The 27,136-nt window shown below is 37.8% G+C and overlaps 1 protein-coding gene across 1 annotated transcript; it reads left to right on the forward strand.

The window, feature by feature from the left end:
- Positions 1–502: 502 nt before the first annotated feature.
- TMEM221 (transmembrane protein 221) lies at positions 503–26,540 on the forward strand. Its single transcript, XM_053700691.1, has 3 exons — positions 503–789; positions 11,419–11,504; positions 25,993–26,540. Exons 1-3 carry the CDS (start codon positions 503–505, stop codon positions 26,538–26,540), a joined length of 921 nt encoding a protein of 306 aa, XP_053556666.1.
- Positions 26,541–27,136: the final 596 nt, after the last annotated feature.

Raw genomic sequence — 27,136 nt, forward strand, 5'->3', positions numbered from 1 at the left:
ATATTTGTATGTTTCAGATCTCTAATTTCCAAAGTTGTGTGTGGCAGCTTTAGATCCATATATTCTGTCTTTCTGGGATTTTTTTTAGTATTAGTGTTTTCTTTAACTCTGTGGGATTTGTTGTATTCTTTTCTTATGTTCTAGTGGTTGCAAGTGCCAATGACATGTTTGAGAGGGCAATTGCATTTAACGGTCCTGTTGAAGGACACAGGTGCATATACTTAAGAATTTGTTTGCCCTAAGGGTAAAATGCATTTGTTTTCAGTTTAGCCACATACAATGAGAAGAATTTTCACATTTTTATTTTATTAGAAATAACGCTACTTTGGGTTATATTCTTTTTTTAATTTATTGTAGGACATTTAATTCAGTAGTAATTATCCAGCACTTTTATTTTATTATTATTTTGTTCAGTATAGCTAAAAGGCTTTAGGCACTACCTGCCTTTCTTTCGACAGTATACATTTTTTCATTTATATTAGTCCACACATCAAGAGGTGCAATGTCTTCCCAGTACAGCCAACAGTCCCTAACAGTGTTAAGTCTCTTTGGAATCCTGGCTGGTATTATGGCATCGCTTTCGGTCATCCTGATCTTCCAGGTTCAGGATACTGTGAAGAAGGCACAATATCCTGCTGGTTTGGACCCAGAGGCGAGTGAGGTCTTGCTTCAAGCTTCAGCAGTCTTTGCATCTCTGTGTCTTGCACTCAATGCCAGTTGTCTTCTCCTATGTCTGCTCCAGACCTACCACACGGCTGAGGCCTGCAGAGATGATCCTGAGTCTGGGAGGTGAGTACAGAAAGGGCAGGTAATGGATTTCCTCTGGAAATGGTGATACTTGCTTTTGGTAGAATTACATTTCTATATAAAATGAATTGTTATAAGCTGTAGTGCCTGACAAAAGTTTCACAAGTTGTACTGTATCCTATCTGTTGACATTGGTTGAACTTGTGTGTTCACCTAACCAGAAGGTATAATTGGCCTTCCTTACAGTAACAGATCAACATGATAGATTTTTCCTGTATATAAATACATATTTAATAGTGTCTGTAGCATGCATTTATTTGTTGTTTTGTTTTTATGTCATTTTCTGTGTTACCATGTAATATTCAAAGGGACATTCTAATGCAAAAATGAAATACTTAATCGTTAGAGCATATCATTTTTTCATTACTGACTTGAACTTACTATGGCTCTGATTCTCAAAAGTTCTCTAATCTGGTGAGATTATCTAAGAAATCTCATCATCAAAGAATTATAGGAAAGCAAAGTTTAGCTTGCAAGCTGTTTATCTCACTATGCAGGGTTCTGTATGTGTAGGGGGAGACACATATATTACAATATAATGTTTAAGTCCACCCCAAAGATTTTCTGTGACTTCAGGCCACGTTGGTGAGTTACTGATCACTGAGCAGTATGTGTTTAACCTTCTTAAAGGCGCTAAATACATAAAGTACAGCCAGTAAGCCAATCACAAACTACAGTCACTGTCTATTTTACTACGCCCAATCAGTATAATACCTATGTGTTTAGCCCTTTAGCCTCAGTTAAACACACAGAAAGCTTGAGCCAGTAAAGCACACATTATGTTATAATGAATTACAGCAAGTCATTTATGCATTAGAATGTCTCTTTAAATAGTCATTAAACACTAAATACATTTTATAAATGTAGTACTGATGTTATTCCCCACATGCCTTTAGTCATGTGTGCAGCTATATTATAATCTAGCTTTCACTGCATTCAAGTGCTGACCTGTTTGCGCATGTGCAGAACTCCAAAAAAGCTAGGTTCCAAAATGGCAGCACCCATAATTAGAGGGAGGTGCATAACAAGTATTTAGTGTTAAATGTCCCTTTAAGACCATTGTGTCAATGCACTTGTTCCATATCCTGGACTGTTTGTAAGATTTAACCCAGATGGTCTAGGAAATATAAATGCATTGTTTTCCAGAGTTTGGTTGTAGTATATTCTTAAGCACTCTACTTCTTTTTTTTTAAATAGTAGTAAAAGAAAAAATATTTAAAGGGACATGAAAGGAAAAATTAAACTTTTGCAGTCCGTATAAAATTGCAGGTTCTCAGAAACTTTTCAGTTTACTATTATGAAATTCAGTATGGGAGCTTGCTGGTAATTGTTAGCTGCACACAGGCCTTGTCATTGGCTCACCAACTGTTGTTCAGCTAGGGTCATTTTCAGGGGCCAAACACATAGATATACTCAAGCAGCAGTGCAGTAACAAAATGCCTAAAACATTAGAGCATTTACTTTTACACTTCTATAAAAGTACTTTTCTATGCAGCCACAAGTGTATGCTGGTATCATTAGAGTACTCTGAATATCAGAGGATTTTTCTAAGCTTATATTTTCCACTATGCATTTTCTATTTAATTGTTCAATGGACGTCATTCTTTAGGAAACAATGCTATTAATGATAACCACCACTGGTATTATTTAGACTGATATTTAGTTACTAGAAGATTGGACCACTGATGATGGTATATCTCAAACACTTAATTATAACACCATACATGCAGTTATTCAAGTTTCTTGAACCAGTCATTGTGCAATAAAGTAACTGTAAGAAAGTCATCTTTATTCTGTTAAATGCCTAGTTTGTTCTGCATTGCTGAGTAGATGGTGTCTATATACAAATAATAAAAACCTCCCTTCCCCCTTATTTTGCATGAAACTCACGCTGCATTCCTTTATTTCACAATCCTAGTCATTGCCTCTGTGAATTTTTTGTCCCAGAATTTGTCCCCTCATCCTTTGTCTTGACCAGTGCTTGGAAACAATTACCCAGCATGGAGTTTTCTTAACTTCTACAGGAGTATTAACCCTTAGTTACCAGGAGGGCTCGTAAATTGTATAATGGAACAGTCACTAGAATGAAAATGTATTAGAGGGAATTTTTAAGAAGTCAGTATTTTCGAAGAGCAAAGTGTTCTAATGCCAATTACAAATGTAAGGCATCAACACTCCCAGTGAGCAGAATGTCCTAATGATAGTCACACTGCTAAGGAGTCACTCCCTCCCTGAGAACAGCATGTACAAATTAGTTTCTGTGCTAGCCAAAAAATAATCTGCCAGTGTACACAGTTAGTTCTGTCTCCCACACAATCCATTCCATTAATTAGTATTTTGTGAACTAACCAGAATAAGTTGGCATATGTAGAAAAGCATTGTGCACATACATATATATATATATATATATATATATATATATATATATATATATATATATATATACACACACACACACACGTACATATATATATATACACACATATATATATATATATATACATACATACATATATACACACACACACACACATATATATATATATATATACATACATACATATATACACACACACACACACACACACATATATATATATATATATATACACACACACACACATATACTAACACAAACAATCCAGTAAAAAAAAGTCTGTGCTAAAAATGCCACTCTCAAATTTTTATTGAATTATAAAAGCCCACTAGAAAAATAGACACATTAGGAAGTGCAAGATCAAGAAAAATACCTACACAATAGAAAAAGATTAAGGGGTAGATTTATCATAGTGCGAGCTGACATGATACGATGTAGCGTATCATGTCCACTGCACATCGATAAATTCTGACAGCATACGCTGTCGGCATTTATCATTCTTGTGAACCGCTGGTGCAATACCGCCCCCTGCAGATTCGCAGCCAATCAGCCACTAGCAGGGGGCATCAATAAACCTGATCATATTCTATAGGGTTGATTTCTGTCCGCGGCCTCAGAGCAGGCAGACATGTTATGGAGCAGTGGTCTTTAGTCCACTGCTTCAAAACTTCTGTTTCCAGCGAGCCTGAAGGCTCACGGAGGAACCGGGGCATCAGGGGCCATTCGGCCCTTGATAAATCGGCCCCTAAGTTGGTAACCACTGTGCAAGCCTAACAATAAATGAAACCACTTGCCAGTGTATGCGTCTGCATAACAATAGTATATATGTGAATGCTATATATGGTATATGCTCAAGCTCTCAAATGTAGAACGTTTTTTTAAGAGTAGCTTGTAAGAGTCTATGAGAAAAAGTGCAATCTCCAAATCCGTATAAGGAATGTGACTCCCAATATCTAGAATGCCATTATATAATGCCGATCGGGGGGGTGGGGAATAAGCTCAGACCTTTTTTTTATAAAGGTAGATTTAATCTATGGAGCTGATCACAGGGTAAGTTATAGCATTAGCTACTCACAAACTGCTTGTACAGCTGTATATTAGCCTCCACTGTTGCAGATCCCTTGCTTTGAATGATAATCTAAAGATTTATACGAAAATGTTGGAGAGGCTGTGGCGAAGAGAGATCCCTGGTCCACATTTGGTGGAATTGTCCATATATCAGACAATACTGGATGAAAATTAGGGAAGAAATAGAGAACCGTTTGTCCTAAAACATCCAGCTGGATCCTCTGTTATTAATTTTTAACTATCCTCACAAACTGAAATGTAAACTTAGATTAAAATTGTTGTACATAATGACGAATGGGGCTAAGCAATTATTACCACAATTGTGGAAAAGCTCGAGAGTTCCCACGATCAATGAATGGCAAGACCATATTACACAAATACTGAACCTAGAAAGATATCATTATACTCAGACCCAACAAATGGAGTTTTATAGTAATTTGAAGTTCATATGGGAAGATTACTTGGCGTCAATGTAAGCAATTGACTCATTGTATCAATTACAGTTATGATTTGTATCAGACTTAATGACGCATCCATGTACTTACTATTTCAAGATATGTTTTTTAATTGTACTGCTTTACCACTGATTGTTATGTATTTATTTTCTCCAACATTGGTGTGTCCGGTCCACGGCGTCATCCTTACTTGTGGGAATATCTCCTCCCCAACAGGAAATGGCAAAGAGTCCCAGCAAAGCTGTCCATATAGTCCCTCCTAGGCTCCGCCCACCCCAGTCATTCTCTTTGCCGTTGCACAGGCAACATCTCCACGGAGATGGTTAAGAGTATGTGGTGTTTAGTTGTAGTTTTTTAATTCTACTATCAAGAGTTTGTTATTTTAAAATAGTGCTGGTATGTACTATTTACTCTGAAACAGAAAAAGATGAAGAGTTCTGTTTGTGTGAGGAAGATGATTTTAGCAGACAGTAACTAAAATCGTTTGCTGTTTCCACATAGGACTGTTGAGATGAAGTAACTTCAGTTGGGGGAAACAGTTAGCAGACTTTTCTGCTTAAGGTATGACTAGCCATATTTCTAACAAGACTGTGTAATGCTGGAAGGCTGTCATTTCCCCTCATGGGGACCGGTAAGCCATTTTCTTAGTCTCAAACAGAATAAAGGGCTTAATATGGGCTATAAAACTGGTAGACACTTTTATGGGCAAAATCGATTGCTTTATTTGGGCATTTTATACATGCTTATGCTTGTAATTCACACTTATAAGCTTGGGGAACGTTTTTTAACGTCAGGCACTGTGTTAGACACCTTTCCAGTCAGGAAGGGCCTTCCCAGTTGTAGGCTGAGCCTCATTTTCGCGCCATTACTGCGCAGTTACTTTTGAGAGCAAGACATGCAGATGCATGTGTGAGGATCTGAAAGTAGTTGGAAAAGTTCCTAGAAGGCTTCATCTGGTATCGTATTCCCCCCTGGGTTTGGTAAAGTCGCAGCAAAGGCTGTAGCTGGGACTGTAGAGGGGTTAAAAATGTAACCGGCTCCGGTTTCTTTATTTTAAGGGTTAAAGCTCTGAAAATTGTTGTGCAATACTTTGAATACTTTAAGACACTGTGGTGAAAATTTGGTAAATTTTGAACAATTCCTTCATACTTTTTCACATATTCAGTTATAAAGTGTGCACTGTTTAAAATTTAAAGAGACAGTAACGGTTTTGTTTTAAAACGTTTTTTGTACTTTTTTGACAAGTTTAAGCCTGTTTAACATGTCTGCACCTTCAGATAAGCTATGTTCTATATGTTTGAAGATCAATGTGTGTCCCCCTTCAAAATTGTGTGATAATTGTGCCATAGCGTCCAAACAAAGTAAGGACAGTATTGCCACAGATAGTAAAGTTGCCCAAGATGATTCATCAGATGAAGGGAGTAGACATAGTTCTACATCATCTCCTTCTGTGTCTACACCAGTTTTGCCCACGCAGGAGGCCCCTAGTACTTCTAGCGCGCCAATGCTTATTACTATGCAACAATTAACGGCAGTAATGGATAACTCCATAGCAAATATTTTATCCAAAATGCCTGCATATCAGAGAAAGCGTGATTGCTCTGTTTTAAACACTGTAGAGCAGGAGGGCGCTGATGATAATTGCTATGTCATACCCTCACACCAATCTGAAGGGGTCATGAGGGAGGTTTTGTCGGATGGGGAAATTTCAGATTCAGGTAAAATTTCTCAACAGGCAGAACCTGATGTGGTGACATTTAAATTTAAATTAGAGCATCTCCGCGCACTGCTTAAGGAGGTGTTATCTACTCTGGATGATTGTGACAACCTGGTCATTCCAGAAAAATTATGCAAGATGGACAAGTTCCTAGAGGTTCCGGTGCACCCTGACGCTTTTCCTATACCCAAGCGGGTGGCGGATATAGTGAATAAGGAGTGGGAGAAGCCCGGCATACCTTTTGTCCCCCCTCCTATATTTAAGAAATTATTTCCTATGGTCGACCCCAGAAAGGACTTATGGCAGACAGTCCCTAAGGTCGAGGGGGCAGTTTCTACTTTAAACAAGCGCACTACTATTCCTATCGAGGATAATTGTGCTTTCAAAGATCCTATGGATAAAAAATTGGAGGGTTTGCTTAAAAAGATTTTTGTACAGCAAGGTTACCTCCTGCAACCCATTTCGTGCATTGTTCCTGTCACTACAGCAGCGTGGTTCTGGTTCGAGGAACTAGAAAAGTCGCTCAGTAGAGAGACTCCGTATGAGGAGGTTATGGACAGAGTTCACGCACTCAAGTTGGCTAATTCTTTTATTTTAGATGCCGCTTTGCAACTAGCTAGATTAGCGGCGAAAAATTCAGGGTTCGCAATTGTGGCGCGCAGAGCGCTTTGGCTAAAGTCTTGGTCAGCGGATGTATATTCCAAGACAAAATTGCTTAATATCCCCTTCAAGGGTAAGACTCTCTTTGGGCCAGAATTGAAAGAGATTATTTCAGACATCACTGGGGGAAAGGGCCATGCCCTCCCACAAGATAGGCCTTTCAAAGCCAAGAATAAGTCTAATTTTCGTTCCTTTCGAATTTCAGGAACGGACCGGCCTCTAACTCTGCATCCTCTAAACAAGAGGTTAATGCCTCTCAAACCAAACCAGCCTGGAAACCGACGCAAGGCTGGAACAAGGGTAAGCAGGTCAAGAAGCCTGCTGCTAACAAAACAGCATGAAGGAGTAGCCCCCGATCTGGGACCGGATCTAGTAGGGGGCAGACTCTCTCTCTTTGCTCAGGCTTGGGCAAGAGATGTTCAGGATCCCTGGACACTAGAAATAGTTTCTCAGGGTTATCTTCTGGAATTCAAGGAACTACCCCCAAGGGGAAGGTTCCACATGTCTCACTTATCCTCAAACCAAATAAAGAGACAGGCATTCTTACATTGTGTAGAAGACCTGTTAAAGATGGGAGTGATACACCCAGTTCCAACGGCAGAACAAGGAATGGGATTTTACTCAAATCTGTTTGTAGTTCCCAAAAAAGAGGGAACTTTCAGACCAATTCTGGATTTAAAGATCCTAAACAAATTTCTCAGAGTACCATCGTTCAAAATGGAAACCATTCGAACGATTCTACCCACAATCCAGGAAGGTCAATTTATGACTACCGTGGATCTAAAGGATGCGTATCTACATATTCCTATCCACAAAGAACATCATCAGTTCCTAAGGTTCGCCTTTCTGGACAAACATTACCAGTTTGTGGCCCTCCCATTCGGGTTAGCCACTACTCCAAGGATTTTCACAAAGGTACTTGGATCCCTTCTAGCGGTTCTAAGACCAAGGGGCATTGCAGTAGTACCGCACTTGGACGACATTCTTATACAAGCGTCATCTCTTTCAAAGGCAAAAGCTCACACAGACATCGTTCTGGCCTTTCTCAGATCTCACGGATGGAAGGTGAACATAGAAAAAAGTTCCCTGTCTCCGTCGACAAGAGTTCTCTTCTTGGGAACAATAATAGATTCTTTAGAAATGAGGATTTTCCTGACAGAAGTCAGAAAGTCAAAACTTCTAAACGCTTGTCAAGTTCTTCATTCTATTCCTCGTCCTTCCGTAGCTCAGTGCATGGAAGTAGTAGGATTGATGGTTGCAGCAATGGACATAGTTCCTTTTGCGCGAATTCATCTAAGACCATTACAACTGTGCATGCTGAAACAGTGGAATGGGGACTATACAGACTTGTCTCCAGTGATTCAAGTAGATCAGAAGACCAGAGACTCACTCTGTTGGTGGCTAACCCTGGACCACCTGTCCCAGGGAATGAGCTTCCGCAGACCAGAGTGGGTCATTGTCACGACCGACGCCAGTCTAGTGGGCTGGGGCGTGGTCTGGGAATCCCTGAAAGCTCAGGGACTATGGTCTCGGGAAGAGTCTCTTCTCCCTATAAACATTCTGGAACTGAGAGCGATATTCAATGCTCTCAGGGCTTGGCCTCAACTAGCAAAGGCCAGATTCATAAGATTCCAATCAGACAACATGACGACTGTTGCTTATATCAATCATCAGGGGGGAACAAGGAGTTCCCTGGCGATGAAAGAAGTGACCAAAATAATAAAATGGGCAGAGGATCACTCCTGCCACCTATCTGCGATCCACATCCCAGGTGTGGAAAACTGGGAGGCGGATTATCTGAGTCGTCAGACATTCCATCCGGGGGAGTGGGAACTCCACCCGGAGATCTTTGCCCAGTTGACTCAATTATGGGGCATTCCAGATATGGATCTGATGGCATCTCGTCAGAACTTCAAGGTTCCTTGCTACGGGTCCAGATCCAGGGATCCCAAGGCGACTCTAGTGGATGCACTAGTAGCGCCTTGGACCTTCAACCTAGCCTATGTGTTTCCACCGTTTCCTCTCATTCCCAGGCTGGTAGCCAGGATCAAGCAGGAGAGGGCCTCGGTGATCTTGATAGCTCCTGCATGGCCACGCAGGACTTGGTATGCAGACCTGGTGAATATGTCATCGGTGCCACCATGGAAGCTACCTTTGAGACAGGATCTTCTTGTACAGGGTCCATTCGAACATCCAAATCTGGTCTCCCTCCAGCTGACGGCTTGGAAATTGAACGCTTGATTCTATCAAAGCGTTGGTTTTCAGATTCTGTGATAGATACTCTAGTTCAAGCCAGAAAACCGGTAACTAGAAAAATTTACCATAAAATATGGAAAAGATATATCTGCTGGTGTGAATCCAAGGGATTCTTATGGAATAAGATCAAAATCCCTAAGATCCTTTCCTTTCTACAAGAGGGTTTGGATAAAGGATTATCAGCGAGTTCTCTAAAGGGACAGATTTCTGCTTTATCTGTCTTATTACACAAACGACTGGCAGCTGTGCCAGATGTTCAAGCATTTGTTCAGGCTCTGGTTAGGATCAAGCCTGTTTACAGACCTTTGACTCCTCCCTGGAGTTTAAATCTAGTTCTTTCAGTTCTTCAAGGGGTTCCGTTTGAGCCTCTACATTCCATAGATATTAAGTTGTTATCTTGGAAAGTTTTGTTTTTGGTTGCTATTTCTTCTGCTAGAAGAGTTTCTGAGTTATCTGCTCTGCAGTGTTCTCCGCCTTATCTGGTGTTCCATGCAGATAAGGTTGTTTTGCGTACTAAGCCTGGTTTTCTTCCAAAGGTTGTTTCTAACAAAAATATTAACCAGGAGATAGTTGTTCCTTCTTTGTGTCCGAATCCAGTTTCAAAGAAGGAACGTTTGTTACACAATTTAGACGTAGTCCGTGCTCTAAAATTCTATTTAGAAGCTACAAAAGAGTTCAGACAAACTTCTTCTCTGTTTTTCGTCTATTCTGGTAAAAGGAGAGGTCAAAAAGCGACTTCTACCTCTCTTTCCTTTTGGCTTAAAAGCATCATCCGATTGGCTTACGAGACTGCCGGATGGCAGCCTCCAGAAAGAATCACAGCTCACTCCACTAGGGCTGTGGCTTCCACATGGGCCTTCAGGAACGAGGCTTCTGTTGATCAGATATGTAAGGCAGCGACTTGGTCTTCACTGCACACTTTTGCCAAATTTTACAAATTTGATACTTTTGCTTCTTCAGAGGCTATTTTTGGGAGAAAGGTTTTGCAAGCCGTGGTGCCTTCTGTTTAGGTAACCTGATTTGCTCCCTCCCTTCATCCGTGTCCTAAAGCTTTGGTATTGGTTCCCACAAGTAAGGATGACGCCGTGGACCGGACACACCAATGTTGGAGAAAACAGAATTTATGCTTACCTGATAAATTACTTTCTCCAACGGTGTGTCCGGTCCATGGCCCGCCCTGGTTTTTTAATCAGGTTTGATGAATTATTTTCTCTAACTACAGTCACCACGGCACCCTATAGTTTCTCCTGTTTTTTTTTTCCTCCTGTCCGTCGGTCGAATGACTGGGGTGGGCGGAGCCTAGGAGGGACTATATGGACAGCTTTTCTGGGACTATTTGCCATTTCCTGTTGGGGAGGAGATATTCCCACAAGTAAGGATGACGCCGTGGACCGGACACACCGTTGGAGAAAGTAATTTATCAGGTAAGCATAAATTCTGTTTTTCTCTTTTTAATAATAAAGGAAATTAAAAAAAAAAAAAAAATTCTATACGAAGACCAAAATGAAGAGAGCGGTTATACAAATGCCAACCTTTCAGTAGTGTTTGCTGCCATGTAGTTCTCCAGACACATGCACACTGCCTATGTATGCTCTTCAACAAAGAATACCAAGAAGACAAAGCAAGTTTTATAATAGAAGTCAATTTGATTCCCCCCCCCTTAAATAATATGCTCTGTCCGAATGATGGAATCTGGCTTTCATTTCCAATTAAGGTGACAAGAGGCATATGTGTGTAGCCAACGATCACAAGCTATCTTACAGAAAGGCATTGCTACTCCACAGTCTATCTATATATGCCTTTCAACAAAGGACACCAAGAGAACAACAGTTAATTTGATAATAGAAGTAAAATAAAAAGTCTTTAAAACTGTATGCTCTCTCTGATAAATTACTTTCATGTCCCTTTATGCAATTAACATTTCTATCTCAGAGATCACTAATTATTTATTTAATACCACGGTAAGCTCCACAATACTGCAGAATCTAATTCCCCCATTACCAGAAATAGCAATGATCCACCTACTTGTTGCATATACATTTCTAAAACTGACTGTTAAATTTTGTTCTCAGCATTAGGGGTGACTGGTTCCTGCTGGCTAACCGGAGCATTCGTCAATCAGCAATATATATGTTCTGCCTTGGAATATGTCTCTATTTAGGAGGTAAGGTTATAATGTTAATTGATTTGGATTATTTATTTTTATGAATTTAAAAGTATTTTTACTTTTTTGTTCACAAATCAGGATTGTGGAACTAGAAAAAAGTTAATATAAACTGGTTAACTATGTATTAGCGTAAAAATGAGGCACTAACCTAAACTTTGCAAGAAAATGTCCAAGTTTATTGCGTTTTTTAGAGACTGTTATAAATAAGTCACTAGACTGTGTAGGCAATGACTGTGTGGAACATAAGTGTTCTGCACTTACAGTTCTAACAGGAGCTGAAAAGCTCATGATTGTCAAAATGGAATTACAGGAAAAGGGGCAAAATAAATAATGAATGTATATTGCAAAGTTTTGGTATATATATATATATATATATATATATATATATATTTTTTTTTTTTTTTTTTTTATTAGTGATGCACCAAAATGGAAATTCTGGACTGAAACCGAACCTGAAAATCCAGGATGCACTTGGCCAAAAGTCTTTTTTTTTTATTATTTTAAATGTATTTACTTATTTAGTTTTATTTTGCATAATTAGACTATTTATTGAATGAATCTGAATTGAAAAACTGCAAGCCAATAACATGAAATAACCACACTTTTATTGAAAGTGACACACTAAAATTAGACAAAAAAAAATAAATGTCTTAAAACAATAATATGCTACACAATAATTATACCAAGAAAAAAAACACAGGCAAAATTAAAACAAAACCAAAAAAGACTATAATGCCATTTTCTGCCAAAATGTTTCTGCAACCAAAATTTCTGTGCATTTCAACGTAAAACAAAATTAAATATCAATATACTGTATTATTCTTTACTTAGTTCTGTGTAACAGAATCAGATTTAACATTTTCTTATTTTTTTTTACCAATTATCCAAATAAAGTATAGTCCTAGAAAACTATTGTTATGCAAAACATTAAGTCAAGTAATGAACTCAAACAGCAGTTCTAGGCTAGCATCAAATTTGAAATATGATACACAGTAATTTTACCGAAAATAACAAGCAAAAAAATGAACCGTTTCTGTGGCTGAAATATTGGTGTTTCCCTAAAATATATATATATATATATATATATATATATATATATATATATATTAGGGTTGCAACAATACCATTTTTTTAAGACTGAGTGCAAGTACCGATACTTTTTTATAAATACACGCCGATACCAATTACCAATACTTTTTTTTAATGTTATCTGACAGTTTCTCAAGCACAATTCAGACTAATGATTTAAGATAGATTCTTTATAATTAATAATGAACTGTAACTCAAAAGACATTAACAAATAATAAAACCGTTTTATTTGCTTGTTGTCACAAAGTTGTAAAAACTTGAATAAATTTCACAGTTTAAACAGTCATATTTATAAATAAAAATATTACAATAAAATATATTAATAAAAAAAATACATAACAAATGTAAAATCACAACCAACCAAAAGTGCAATACAGTAAAAACATAACAGTGTACTGTTTAATCATGGGCAACAACACTATAGGATAGATTATATGTACTAGTAAGCTTTACCAATGCTCTTATTACATGTCCAACTCCATTAAAGTCTATGGAGTTGGAAATGTGAACAGAGCATTGGTAAAGCTTACCAATCAAATGTAATCTAAATCTAGTCTTATAATTGTAGGATGAGTGTTCATAGGAATTAAAGGATTACTTTCTGTTATAATTTTTAAGCTAAACAACTAACATATTAAAGTTAATAAACATTAATTAAAACCTACTGACCTATATTTTCTCCAAAACGAAGTTTCATAACGTTCTAAAAGTTATATCTTTTATTCACCGATGATGTCACGTTATCCTGCCCACTATTTTCAGCACTGTGTGTTCAAAATACTTAAACCAATAACTTTGTGTTTAAAGCGCCATTTTGAAACCTAGGTATTGTAAACGGATTGGTACAGAGCAAAGGATACCCACGGAGTGGGTTTGGAAAACAATTAAATTTGCAGACAAGATTTCTGCTATACGGTAGAGATATGTTGATGAAATGCTATTGATAAAAAGCATATTTGGGGTAGTTAGTTAGTAACAGGCATAGAAAATATTTACTTACAGTGGCCCTTTAGCTTAATATGTCCTATGAACACTCTTCCTGCAATTATATAAGCTAAGGATGTTCCTCAGAGCACAGTATGTTTTGAGCATAATTGTGCAAGATGAGAACTAGCAGTATAACAGGCAATATAGCAATTTGAATACATTTTTCAAAAGTTAGTGGCAAATTATTTTTAAGGAATAGAAGCATCTGTACATCTTCAGCTATAAGTCTGTTTCTTTTATCAGTAAGGACGTTTGACGCTAAGCTAAACAGTCTTTCACTTTCCACACTACTGCATGGGGCAGAAAGATATTTTTGGGCCATCAAATCTCAGTTTATTAATTGCCCAGTACTTCAGGGGTTATTCTGAATGAGGTACAGTGATCTCTCCCAGGTAAGCTTCCAGCTGTATATTAGAAGCTTTTGGAACACTGATCTCAGACGTACAATAATACATATAACAGCAATTTCTTTCATGTAATTGGCAAGAGTCCATGAGCTAGTGACGTATGGGATATACAATCCTACCAGGAGGGGCAAAGTTTTCCAAACCTCAAAATGCCTATAAATACACCCCTCACCACACCCACAATTCAGTTTTACAAACTTTGCCTCCTATGGAGGTGGTGAAGTAAGTTTGTGCTAAGATTTCTATGTTGATATGCTCTTCTCAGCATTTTGATTCCTCTCAGAGTACAGTGAATGTCAGAGGGATGTGAAGGGAGTATCACCTATTGAATGCAATGGTTTTCCTCACGGGAGATCTATTTCATAGGTTCTCTGTTATCGGTCGTAGAGATTCATCTCCTACCTCCCTTTTCAGATTGACAATATACTCTCATATTCCATTAACTCTACTGATAACCGTTTCAGTACTGGTTTGGCTATCTGCTATATGTGGCTGGGTGTCTTTTGGTAAGTATGTTCTCTTTACTTAAGACACTCTCAGCTAGGGTTTGGCACTTTATGTATTTATATAAAGTTCTAAATATATGTATTGTACTTATATTTGCCATGATTCAGGTTTCAGTATATTTCCTTTTTGCAGACTGTCAGTTTCATATCTGGGAAATGCCTTTTTTAGGAAAATTTATTTCTTACCTGGGGTATAGTCTGTTATTTAAAATTTGCGGGCAGAATTAAGCTTGCGAGGGCGCGAAATGCCAAAGTATATTGCGTAATTTTTGGCGCAAGATTTTTTTGGCGCAAAGTTACGTTAGATGACGCAAATTTGTAATTTCCAGCATCTTTGTCGGCGCCGAGTCCTTTCACAAGGTTGCGTCTTCAATGACACGAGTGTGTCATTTCCGGATGTTGTTAGCGCCAAAATAATTTCTCTGTTTGTGCGTCATACTTGGTGCCAAATATTTTCATTATTTTAAACCCCATTCCTATATGCCTCTTGCCTTTTTTCTCTATCAGAGGGCTATGCTGTTTGTATTTTTTCCCATTCCTGAAACTGCCATATAAGGAAATTGATAATTTTGCTTTATATGTTGTTTTTTCCTCTTACATTTGCAAGATGTCTCAATCTGATCCTGTCTCAGAAATCACTGTTGGAACCCTGCTGACTGATAACAGTTCTACCAAAGCTAAGTAGATTTGTTGTAATCTTGCGGAGATTATATCTCCAGCTGTGGTTTGTAATAAATTGTCATGATAAACTTTTACATGGAGAGAATGTGTCCATTAGTAATAGTACATTGCCTGTTGCTGTTCCTTTAACATCTAAATGTACAAGATATACCTGTGAATTTATAAGAATTTATTGCTGATTCTATTCAGAAGGCTTTGTCTGCCATTCCGCCTTCTAATAAAAGTAAAAGTCTTTTAAAATTTCTCATAAAGTTGATGAAATTTCAAATGACCGACAACATACTGAATTATCCTCCTCTGATGAGGATCTATCTGATTCAGAAGATCCTTCCTCAGATATTGACACTGACAAATCTACTTATTTATTTAAAATGGAGTACATTTGTTCTTTGTTAAAGAAGTGTTGATTATATAGGATATTGAGGAGACTAGTCCTCTTGATATTAAAACTAGTAAACGTTTAAATTCTGTTTATAAACCTCCTTTGGTTATTCCAGAGGTTTTTCCAGTTCCTGATGCTATTTCTGTTATGATTTCTAAGGAATTGAATAGGCTGGTACTTCTTTTATTCCTTCTTTAAAGGTTTTTAAAAAAGAATTGTATCCATTGCCAGCAGTTACATTTGAGTTTTGGGAAAAGATCCCCAAAGTTGATGGGGCTATCTCTACTATTACTTAGCGTACTACTATTCCTATGGAAGATAGTACTTCTTTTTTAAGATCCTTTAGATAGGTAACTTGAATCTTATCTAATTAAAGCCTATTTATATTCGGGTCATCTTCTCAGGCCTGCATTTTCTTTGGCTGATGTTGCAGCTGCATCAACTTTTTGGTTGGAAATTAGCGCAACAAGAATTGGATTATGATTTGTCTAGCATTGTTCGCTTGCTTCAACATGCTAATCAGTTTATTTGTGATGCCATTTTTTTCATCAAAATTGATGTTAAATCTATGGGGCCCATTTATCAAAGGGCTTGCGGACCTGATCCGACACTGCGGATCAGGTCCGCAAGACCTCGCTAAATGCGGAGAGCAATACGCTCTCCACATTTAACATTGCACCAGCAGCTCACAAGAGCTGCTGGTGCAACGCCGCCCCCTGCTGACTCGCGGCCAATCGGCCGCCAGCAGGGAGCTGTCAATCAACCCGATCGTATTCGATCGGGTTGATTTCCGGCGGTTCCTGTCCGCCTGCTCAGAGCAGGCGGACAGGGTTATGAAGCAGCGGTCTTTAGACCGCTGCTTCATAACTTGTGTTTCTGGCGAGTCTGAAGACTCGCCAGAAACACGGCCCTTCAAGTTCCATACGGAGCTTGATAAATGGGCCTGTATGTCTTTAGCTATTTTATCTAGAAGAGTTTTGTGGCTTAAATCTTGGAATACTGACATGACTTCAAAGTCCAGATTGCTATCTCTTTCTTTCCAAGGTAATAAGTTATTTGGTTCTCAGTTGAATTTGATTATCTCAACTGTCACTGGGGGAAGGGAGTTTTTTGCCTTAGGATAAGACAAGGGTAAATCTAAATCTTCTAAACGTTTTCGTTCCTTTCGACTAAATAAGGAACAGAAACCTATTCCTTCCCCAAGGAATCTGTTTCCAATTGGAAATTTTCTTCAAATTGAATTAAATCCAAGCCTTTTAAGGAACCAAAGCCAGCCCCTAAGTCCACATGTAGGTGCGGCCCTCATTCCAGCTCAGCTGCTAGGGGGCAGATTAAGATTTCTCAGGGGTACAGAATAGGATTCAGAGTAAGACCTCCTGTTAGAAGATATTTTCTCTCACACATTCCAGCAAATCCAGTAAAGGCTCAGGCTTTCCTGAAGTGTGTTTCAGGTCTGAAGTTTCAGGGTAATCACGCCAGTTCCGTTTCAGGAACAGGGTTTGGGGTTTTATTCAAATCTATTCTGACATTTTGTTGAATCATTATGTAAGAGTACCAACTTTCAAAATGGTGATTATAAGGACTATTCTGCCTTTTGTTCAGTGAGGGCATTATTTGTCCACCATAGACTTACAGGGTGTATATCTTCATATTCTGATTCATCCAGTTCATTTTCAGTTTCTGAGATTCTCTTTTCTAGACAAGTTTTACCAATTTGTCGCTCTTCCTTTTGGCTTAGCGACAGTTCTAAGAATCTTTTCTAAGGTTCTTGGTGCCCTACTCTCTGTAATCAGAGAGTGGGATATTGCAGTGTTTCCTTATTTGGATGATTTCTTGGTATTAGCTCAGTCTTTATATTCTGCAGAATCTTACACGAATCAACTAGTGTTGTTTCTTCAAAAACATGGTTGGAGGATCAATTTACTAAAAAGTTCTTTGATTCCTCAGACAAGGATCACCTTTTTAGGTTTCCAGATGGATTCAGTGTCCATGACTCTGTCTCTAACAGACAAGAGACGTTTTGAATTGGTTGCAGCCTGTCGGAACCTTCAGTCTCAGTCATTCCCTTCAGTAGCTATGTGCATGGAAGTTTTAGGTCTCATGACTGCAGCATCGGACGTTATCCCCTTTTGCTCGTTTTCATATGAGACCTCTCCAGCTTTGTGTGCTGAACCAATGATGCAGGGTTTTTTCAAGGATATCACAATTTATATCCTTAAATCCCAATGTTCGACTATCTCTGACTTGGTGGTTAAATCACCATCGTATAGTTCTAGGTGCCTCTTTTGTTCATCTAACCTGGACCGTTATCTCAACAGATGCGAGTCTTTCAGGTTGGGGAGTTGTTTGGGGATCTCTGACAGTGCAAGGGGTTTGGAAATCTCAAGAGGTGAGCTTACCAATCAATATTTTGGAACTCCGTGCAATTTTCAGGGCTCTTCAGATTTGGCCTCTGATGAAGAGAGAACTGTTCATTTGTTTTCAGATAATATCACAACTGTGGCATTTGTCAATCATCAGGATGGGACTCATAGTCCTTAAGCTATGAAAAAAGTATCCCGGATACTTGCTTGGGTGTATTCCAGCTCCTGTCTAATTTCTGTGGTTCATATCCCAGGTATAGACAATTGGGAAGCAGATTATTATTTTTTTTTTTTTTAAATTTTTATTATTTTCTTATATCAACAATACAAAGTTCAGATACATAGTTGCTTTACATCTCATATATAAAAGGAAGAACACGGAAGGGAAGATCCTTTACAAGAGAAAAACATTTGAACCGCACAGTCATTCCTTCCCAAATAAAATACATTTATCCTTAGTCATTACCTTAGGGGATACAAATAATTCGATTGATATGAATTGTATAGTCATTACCCATAGATTTAATAAATGGACCCCAAACATTAAAGAATTTATCTACTTTGAAAGGGCAAAACTTTTTATAGTCATATGCTTCAAGAATGCCTTCTTTCAACATTGCTTTCTTAAGCTGACTAACATTTGGAGAGCTTCTATAGATCCAGCAGGAAAAGATCAGTGATCTTGTTTTTATTATCACTTTATGTACAAATCTATTATTTCCCTCCCATAAAGGTGAATGTGTAAGGAAGAAAACATTTACTGCTGATAGTTTAATATCTAATTTTAGTATGCTAGAAAGCAAGAAACCCACTTTCAACCACAGTTGGAATTGTTTAGGGCATTCATATACCAAGTGGAGTAAATCCGGTTTAGTTCTTGAGCATTTAATACACTTATTCTCCACCTCTTTATTCCACTTACAAACTCTATTCGGAGTTAAATAATCTTGATGCATAAGTCTAAAATGCGATTCCCTTCCTGCCATTGAGTTCTCCAATTTATATATTGTCCCCAAACTAATTTGTATGATTTTATCTTCTCTGCAGATAGGTATACTCTTTTCCCATTTATTATAAAGATCTTCTAATTGCCTTGACTTAAACCCATTTAGAAGTGTTTCATAGATAACTGAGAGTGGCCTCTGCCTGATTTTTGGATGATCCAATAGAGGATGAGACTGGAAGAATAGATCAGAGTCCTGGTAAAGAAATGACCTTAAATAATGTTTTGCTTGTATAAAATAAAATCTATCCTTACCAGGGATTTGATAGAGCCTTTGAATTTCCTCAAATTTAAGTATTTGTTTAGTCTTCCAGTTACATAAATGTCCTAAGTTGGATACTCCACAGTCTCCCCAGCGCTGAAATGTTGAATAGTTTAGGCCCGGAATAAATTGGGAGTTCCCCACCAATGGTACCCATCTGGAATACACTTTCTTTTTTATTGATATAATTTTCATAGCTGCAGTCCAAGCAGCCAGAATGTCTTTCAACATAGGATGTTGATATATTTCCCTCCCTCTTTCTTTGTTAGATGCATACAAAACAAATTCTAATGCCAGTGATTTACATAGTCTTCTATCTAATGAACAATTTGTATAGATATTAGAGTGGAAAATCCAGTCCAATGGGAACCGCAGTAAAGTGGCATAGTTATATAGTAACAAATTGGGCAAAGCTAAACCCCCACTAATAAAGGGTAGGTATAGTTTATCCATCTTAATTCTGGGTCTCCTACCTCGCCAAATAAAGTATCGAAGAGCTTTCGTGAACTTATTCAGATCATATTGTTTAATTAATAAAGGAAACATACGCAAAGTATAAAGTATCTTTGGGAGGATAAACATCTTATACGCTGCCACTCTCCCTGAAAGGGAGAGTGGCAGGTTTACCCAGTTTTTAAGTTTCTCTATACAGTGATTTAAAGCATACACTGTGTTATCCCTATACCAATTTTGAGGGGAAGAGGATAGATATATACCTAAATACTTTAAAGTACCCGTTTCTACAAATGGGTAAGCCACATTTGTTTTTGTTTTTTTAAGCCATAAAATACTAGACTTGGAAAAGTTTATTTTATATCCTGAGACCTTACCATATATCTCTAACTGAGAGATCACTTCATTAGTTTGATCTGATACACATAGTAAAAGGTCATCCGCAAAGATAGATAACTGAAATATCTCCTCATCCAGTCTACAGCCTAGTACTTTCCTCCTGAGTTTCATAGCCAGGGGTTCAAGTACCAAGTCAAAAAGCAGTGGTTTAAAAAGTTACCTCTAAGGCCAAAATTAAGCAGTGTCTGCTGGAGAAAGACCCACTCAACCCTGTCGAAGGCCTTCTCCGCGTCTAATGACAGGAGAAAGGCCTCCGGCAGCGCGTCGCCCCCCCCCAGCATCCTCTTCAGCATATTGACAAATAACATGTTGAATTCTTCTAATATTCATTTCGGAGGTTCTCCCCTTAACAAACCCCACTTGGTCCCTATGAATTAGGTTTGGAAGGATATCCTTTAATCTCTCTGCTATTATCGGGAAGCAGATTATTTCAGCCGTCAGATTTTACATCAGGGGGGGTAGTCCCTCCATCCAGATGTGTTTTCTCAGGTTGTTCAGATGTGGGGTCTTTCAGAAATAGATCTGATGGCTTCTCATCTAAACAAGGAACTTCCCAGGTACCTGTTCAGGTCCAGGGATCCTCAGGCGGAAGCAGTAGATGCGTTGATACTTCCTTGGTGTTATCAACCTGCTTATATTTTTCCCCTTCTTTAGTTTTTCTTCCAAGAGTGATCTTTAAAATCATCATGGAGCAATCGTTTGTGCTGCTGGTGGCTCCAGCATGGCCTCACAGGTTTTGGTATGCGGATCTTGTTCGGATATCCAGTTGCCAACCTTGGCCACTTCTATTAAGGCTGGAACTTCTGTTTCAAAGTCCGTTTTTTTCCATCAAGATTTCAAATCTTTAAATCTGAAGGTATGGAAATTGAACGCTTAGTGCTTAATCATAGAGGTTTCTCTGACTTTGGGATTAATACTATGTTGCAGGCTCGTAAATCTGTTTCTAGAAATATTTATTATCGAGTTTGGAAGACTTACATTTCATGGTGTTTCTCTCATAAATTCTCTTGACATTCTTTTAGAATTCCTAGAATTTTACAGTTTCTTCAGGATAGTTTGGATAAGGGTTTGTCTGCAAGTTCCTTGAAGGGACAAATCTCTGCTCTTTCTGTTTTATTTCACAGGAAGATTTCTAAGCTTCCTGATATTCACTGTTTTGTTAAGGCTTTGATTCATATCAAGCCTGTTATTAAATCAATCTCTCCTTCTTGGAGTTTTAATTTGGTTTTGAAGGCTTTACAGACTCATCCATTTGAGCCTATGCATTCTTTGGACATTTAAATACTTTCTTGGAAAGTGTTGTTTCTTTTGGCCATCTCTTCTGCTAGAAATGTTTCTGAATTATTTGCTCTCTCTTGTGAATCTCCTTTCTGATTTTTCATCAGGATAAGGCAGTTTTGCGGACTTCATTTAAATTCTTATCTAAGGTTATGAATTCTAACAACATTAATAGAGAAATATTTGTCCTTTCCTTGTGTCCTAATCCTAAGAATTCTTTGGAGAGATTCTTACATTCTTTGGATGTGTTGAGAGCTCAGAAATATTATGTTGAAGCTACTAAAGATTTCAGGAAGACTTCTAGTCTTTGTTATCCTTTCTGGTTCCAGGAAAGGTCAGAAGGCTTCTGCCGTTTCTTTGGCATCGTGGTTAAAGCTTTTTAACTCATCACGCTTATTTGGAGTCGGGTCAGGCCCCGCCTCAGAGAATTACAGCTCATTCTACTAGGTCAGTCTCTACTTAGTGGGCTTTTAAGAATGAAGCTTCAGTTGATCAGATTTGCAAAACAGCAACTTGGTCTTCTTTGCATACATTTACTAAATTCTACCATTTTGATGTATTTGCTTCTTTGAAAGCAGTTTTTGGTAGAAAAGTTCTTCAGGCAGCTGTTTCAGTTTGATTCTTCTGCTTATTATTTAATTTTTTTCCTTTCATTTATGAGAATAAACTTATATTTGGGTTGTGGATTAATTTTTTTCAGCGAAATGGCTGTTTTTATTTTATCCCTCCCTCTCTAGTGACTCTTGCGTGAGGTTCCACTTCTTGGGTATTGCTATCCCATACGTCACTAGCTCATGGACTCTTGCCCATTACATGAAAGAAAAAATAATTTATGTAAGAGCTTACCTGATAAATTCATTTCTTTCATATTGGCAAGAGTCCATGAGGCTCACCCTTTTTTATGGTGGTTATGATTTTTTTGTATAAAGCACAATTATTTCCAAATTTCTTTGTTGATGCTTTTTACTCCTTTCTTTTTTACCCCACTTCTTGGCTATTCGTTAAACTGAATTGTGGGTGTGGTGAGGGGTGCATTTATAGGCATTTTGAGGTTTGGGAAACTTTGCCTCTCCTGGTAGGATTGTATATCCCATACGTCATTAGCTCATGGACTTTTGCCAATATGAAAGAAATTAATTTATCAGGTAAGTTCTTACATAAATTATGTTTTTTTATTGGCAGAACAGAAGTGAACAAGTTTTAGTTAAGTCTCCACTCCAGCTTAATATGAAATGGGAAGATGAAGTTTGAAAAAAACATCACAATATGGCGTGTGGGTATATACAAGTATCAGTTTAAGTATTGGTGCATTTGCACGAGTGCCAGTACTTGGTATCGGTACCGATACTAGTATCGGTGCAACCCTAAAATTATATATATATATATATATATATATATATATAATGTGTGTGTGTGTGTATAAAGAAATGCACTCTCAGGATTTTTATTTAGACTATGTATATATTTATTCTGACAATATCAAAATGTAATTTGCAGAAGATCATTGTCGACTTTTCGGCTCCTATATGAGCCTTCTTCAAGACAAAATTTATCTAGAAAAGGAACATAAAAAAGAAAAAAACTAACAAAATGTAATTAGTGATAACAAACAACAAAAACACCCAACACTATGACTACACTAGATACAATTTAATTTACAATTACTACTGGATAAATTGTAACTCTGTCTGACCGAGAGGCCATGCACACTCAGCCAGTCAATGTTGTAAAATCACCAGAACTCGAGTATAAAACAGGACTAACAGCTCTTTGCCATGATGTACCGGCCACACAGGAGGCAGATTTCAGCCTATCCAGTTAAACTTATCCAACAAACTTGCAATTATACAGAGACTAGGTTTATAAATTACTGAGGAGATTGGTAATACACCTTCCATATTCAGTGGAGAATCATGCATACTGTATAGCTAGCTACATCCGGACTGACCAATCATGGAAACTACCAAACAAATTAGCACAATAAAATATTTCTGACCACAGATTTATATTGAGTCTTGTATAAATAGAAGTAGGATTCTCCCATTGGTAGAGGTCTGCTCTTACTGCATTGTTGACTTAGATTGTTTTGGATGACGGTCTTTCTTATATGCTTTTATTTGCGGGTATCGAGACATGAGTAATTGTGTTTTATCTCTGAATGGTTTTGTCTCATCTTATGCATTGGCCAAGTGTTCAGAGGATATCTAGCACTAATGTATTTAGGCATGCATAGCGATTATTATGCGGTAGGTGACTTGCTACCAGGCAATATTTTATTGTGCTAATTTGTTTGGTAGTTTCCATGTTTGGCCAACGGCTAATTGACAATTATATATATATATATATATATATATACACACACACACACACACATATACACAGCTGTGCTCATAAGTTTACAAACCCTGGCAGAATTTCTGATTTCTTGGCCATTTTTCAGAGAATATGAATGATAACACAAAAACTTTTCTTTCACTCATGGTTAGTGTTTGGCTGAAATGTTTAAGGGGTTTATAGTGTCTATAGTGCTGGACTTTGCCTCTCCAAAATGCTTTTGCCTCTCCAAAATACTGTCCTCCTCCTGGACAGAGAGAATGAGAATAGAGCAAAGATTTTTTTTTTTTTTTGGGGGGGGGCGCTAAATAAGCTCAAAGCGTTTAAAGATAGGGATATGATCACTCTTCTTATATTTTTGTGATAAATAAAAACCTTTATATATTTTATTTTATACTTAGTATAGTCTCAAAATGTAACCGATTTTCCCCACTCCTCAAATTAGGTGTTGCAATAATGTCATAAATATTTAAACACTTATGAGCTTCTTTTTTTGAAATTTCTATTTTTGTTAGGAATATATTCACTCTTTATATAGATACTCGTCGACTTACAACCTATGCGACTTATGACCATCCATACTTACGACCATGTGTCGTACTGCAGACAGCAGTGCTTGTGTGCAGGCCATACGAGAGTGACTGTCATAAGCAGCAGCAGCAGCCTTCGCATGTGTCGCAGCCTCTCACCATGTTGCAGTCCAAAATACCTGTGATGTGTAGCAGCAGACCTATCTGCCTAAACCCTACATTAGACCATTTTATTTACATGCCGTAGATATATCGTCCGACTTACGTCCAAATCGTCTTACGACCGGACGGTCAGAACGTAATGCGGTCGTAAGTCGACGACTACCTGGTATATATATGTAATGATAAAAACCTCTATGTGTTTAATTTGTACTTAGTATAGTCGTTATATTAATGTTACTAATGTATGCTTTTCTCTTTTAGGGCATAACAATAAATATATTTAAATTCTGATGTGACCAATTTTCACTGCTCCTCAATTTATGTTTTAAAATAGTGTCATAAATATTGGAATATTGAATCACTCACGGGCTTCTGTTTATGAAGCTACTATTTCTGTGTTGCAGTGATGTCTTAAATTTATAAACACTCTCTAATTACTATTTGGAATGAAGGAAGCAAGAGAATGTAACAATTTAAAAAGATACTTTTACTTAAAACCGCTTAAACAATATAAAACATACAATTTATAGACTTATGCTAAAGTTTATATATAGCAATAATTCTAAAATTAATTTTTTTTTTAAAATGTGCTCATTTCAAATGAGACCTATATTACATTGGCATTGAAAAACAGATTAAAGCATATACCTAAATACAAGTAATTACGTAATACGAATTCTCCTTTAGGAAGAAGACTTCATATTTTCAACTAAACACATTGTATAGTATTTGGCTGAAGCCATTTATTATCAATCAACTGTGTTTACTCGTTTTAAATCATGACAACAGACACTACCCACATGACCCTGATCAAAAGTTTAAATACCCTGGTGATTTTGGCCTGATAACATGCACACAAGTTGACACAAAGGGGTTTGAATGGCTATTAATGGTAACCATCCTCACCTGTGATCTGTTTGCTTGTAATTAGTGTGTGTGTATAAAAGGTCAATGAGTTTCTGGACTCCTTACAGACCCTTGCATCTTTTATCCAGTGCTGCACTGACGTTTCTGGATTCTGAGTCATGGGGAAAGAAAAAGAATTGTCAAAGGATCTTTGGGAAAAAGGTAGTTGAACTGTATAAAACAGGAGAGGGATATACAAAGATATCCAAGGAATTGAGAATGCAAATCAGAAGTTCAAACTCTAATCAAGAAGTGGAAAATGAGGCGTTCTGTTTGATAACATACTGCATTCATCTTGCCATCATGGTTACCTTTAATAGCCATTCAAACCCATTTGTGTCAACTTGTGTGCATGTTATCAGGCCAAAATCACCAGGGTATGTAAACTTTTGATCAGGGTCATTTGGCTAGTTTCTGTTGTCATTATGATTTAAAAAGAGTAAACACAGTTGACTGATAATAAATGGCTTTAGCCAAACACTAACCATGAGTGAAAGAAAAGTTTGTGTTATCATTCATATTCTTTGAAAAATGGCCAAGAAATCATAAATTCTGCCAGGGTATGTAAACTTATGAGCACAACTGTACATACACACATATACACAAATTTATCATTTTATATTGCCATCTTAAAGTGTTTAATGTCCCTTTAAAGCTTCGATAAACTTTGAAAAAGAAATATAGTTTGTAATAAATGAACAAATGGACTTGGTGCGTGCTAATCTTCTGTCCTGTCTTTGCAGCTCTGTCACTTTATATGCTAATCCTGTTTGAGATCGAAACAGGAATAGCTAGCGCATGTATCCTTGCCTCAGGTGCCATTTTTATGGTAATTACTGTCGCCCACACGACACACAGAGCATCTCAGGCTGCCCAGCAGAGGCACAACCAACTGCCCAGCACCCTCTTTGAAAACGACTCTGCACCTGAAGGAGAGCTGAATGACTCCACTCACTCGGATTGCAACAATGCTAAGGACATCTCACCAGTACGTCCACGCCCAGAGATCCACAGAGAGTTTTCTTACCCACCCTTCCTCCAGCAGCAACAGAAACTCCAGAGACCATCTCCAGGATTATGTAATATGACTTGCTTGGGGAATGAGAATGAAATCCCAGGCCACAGCACAGGAATGGAACGTTATAACATCCCCAGAATGCAACGGACGCTGTCTGCAGAATCTGGGCTTATACCGCCTCAACCCAAACAATGGAATGGGCTACATCAGGAGATGAGACCTGTTATAACAAGAAAACCAGGTGTCGTGGGGAAAGATTCAACCCTTGTATAAAGGCCAACTCACCTCTAAAAACGACATTGTATTATATGCAAATCATAAGATGCAGGTGACGAATGATAAAATCCTTCTGTAATAGCCAGCGAGTATACTCACTGAAAGTCAAAAGATTTGCTTTGCAATAAACACTGACTGGTCTCCTGACTTGTACTGCCTATCCTAATTTTAAGTCAAGAAAATATGGGACCATAGAGCCTGGTGACATGCTTTCTGTTTTTAAACCTAAGCCTATAACCATTATTCTCTACCCTACAATTAATGGCTAACTTGTTGGGGCATAAATGAGAGACAGTTGTTCTTAGGATAAATCCTAAAGGAAAGAGAGCCATAGCTCAAAATATTTTGTTCGGACACCTGTTTGTTGATCATTGTATGTGTATAGATATATATCTTTACAGACAGCCTTTTTGTGCTCCTTTGTGTGGCCAAAACTCACCAGTCCTTGTCTTAGGTGACAGAGCTCTTTGGAAGGAAAAACTGTAATTTACACACATACTACTGCAAGACAAAAAGGGACACACAATGCTCTTAGTGAGACTAACTTTGACAAACACTATGGAGAGAGCTCTCAGAAACTGTTAGTATGAGGT

Source organism: Bombina bombina, chromosome 2 (genome assembly GCF_027579735.1).
Source record: "Bombina bombina isolate aBomBom1 chromosome 2, aBomBom1.pri, whole genome shotgun sequence".
Taxonomy (NCBI): Eukaryota; Metazoa; Chordata; class Amphibia; order Anura; family Bombinatoridae; genus Bombina; species Bombina bombina.

Coding starts and splice junctions, on each gene's coding strand:
- TMEM221 (XM_053700691.1), top strand. CDS start 503: ATGTCTTCCCAGTACAGCCAACAGTCCCTAACAGTGTTAAGTCTCTTT. Junction 790..11,418: donor GATGATCCTGAGTCTGGGAG/GTGAGTACAGAA, acceptor TCTCAGCATTAG/GGGTGACTGGTTCCTGCTGG. Junction 11,505..25,992: donor AATATGTCTCTATTTAGGAG/GTAAGGTTATAA, acceptor CTGTCTTTGCAG/CTCTGTCACTTTATATGCTA.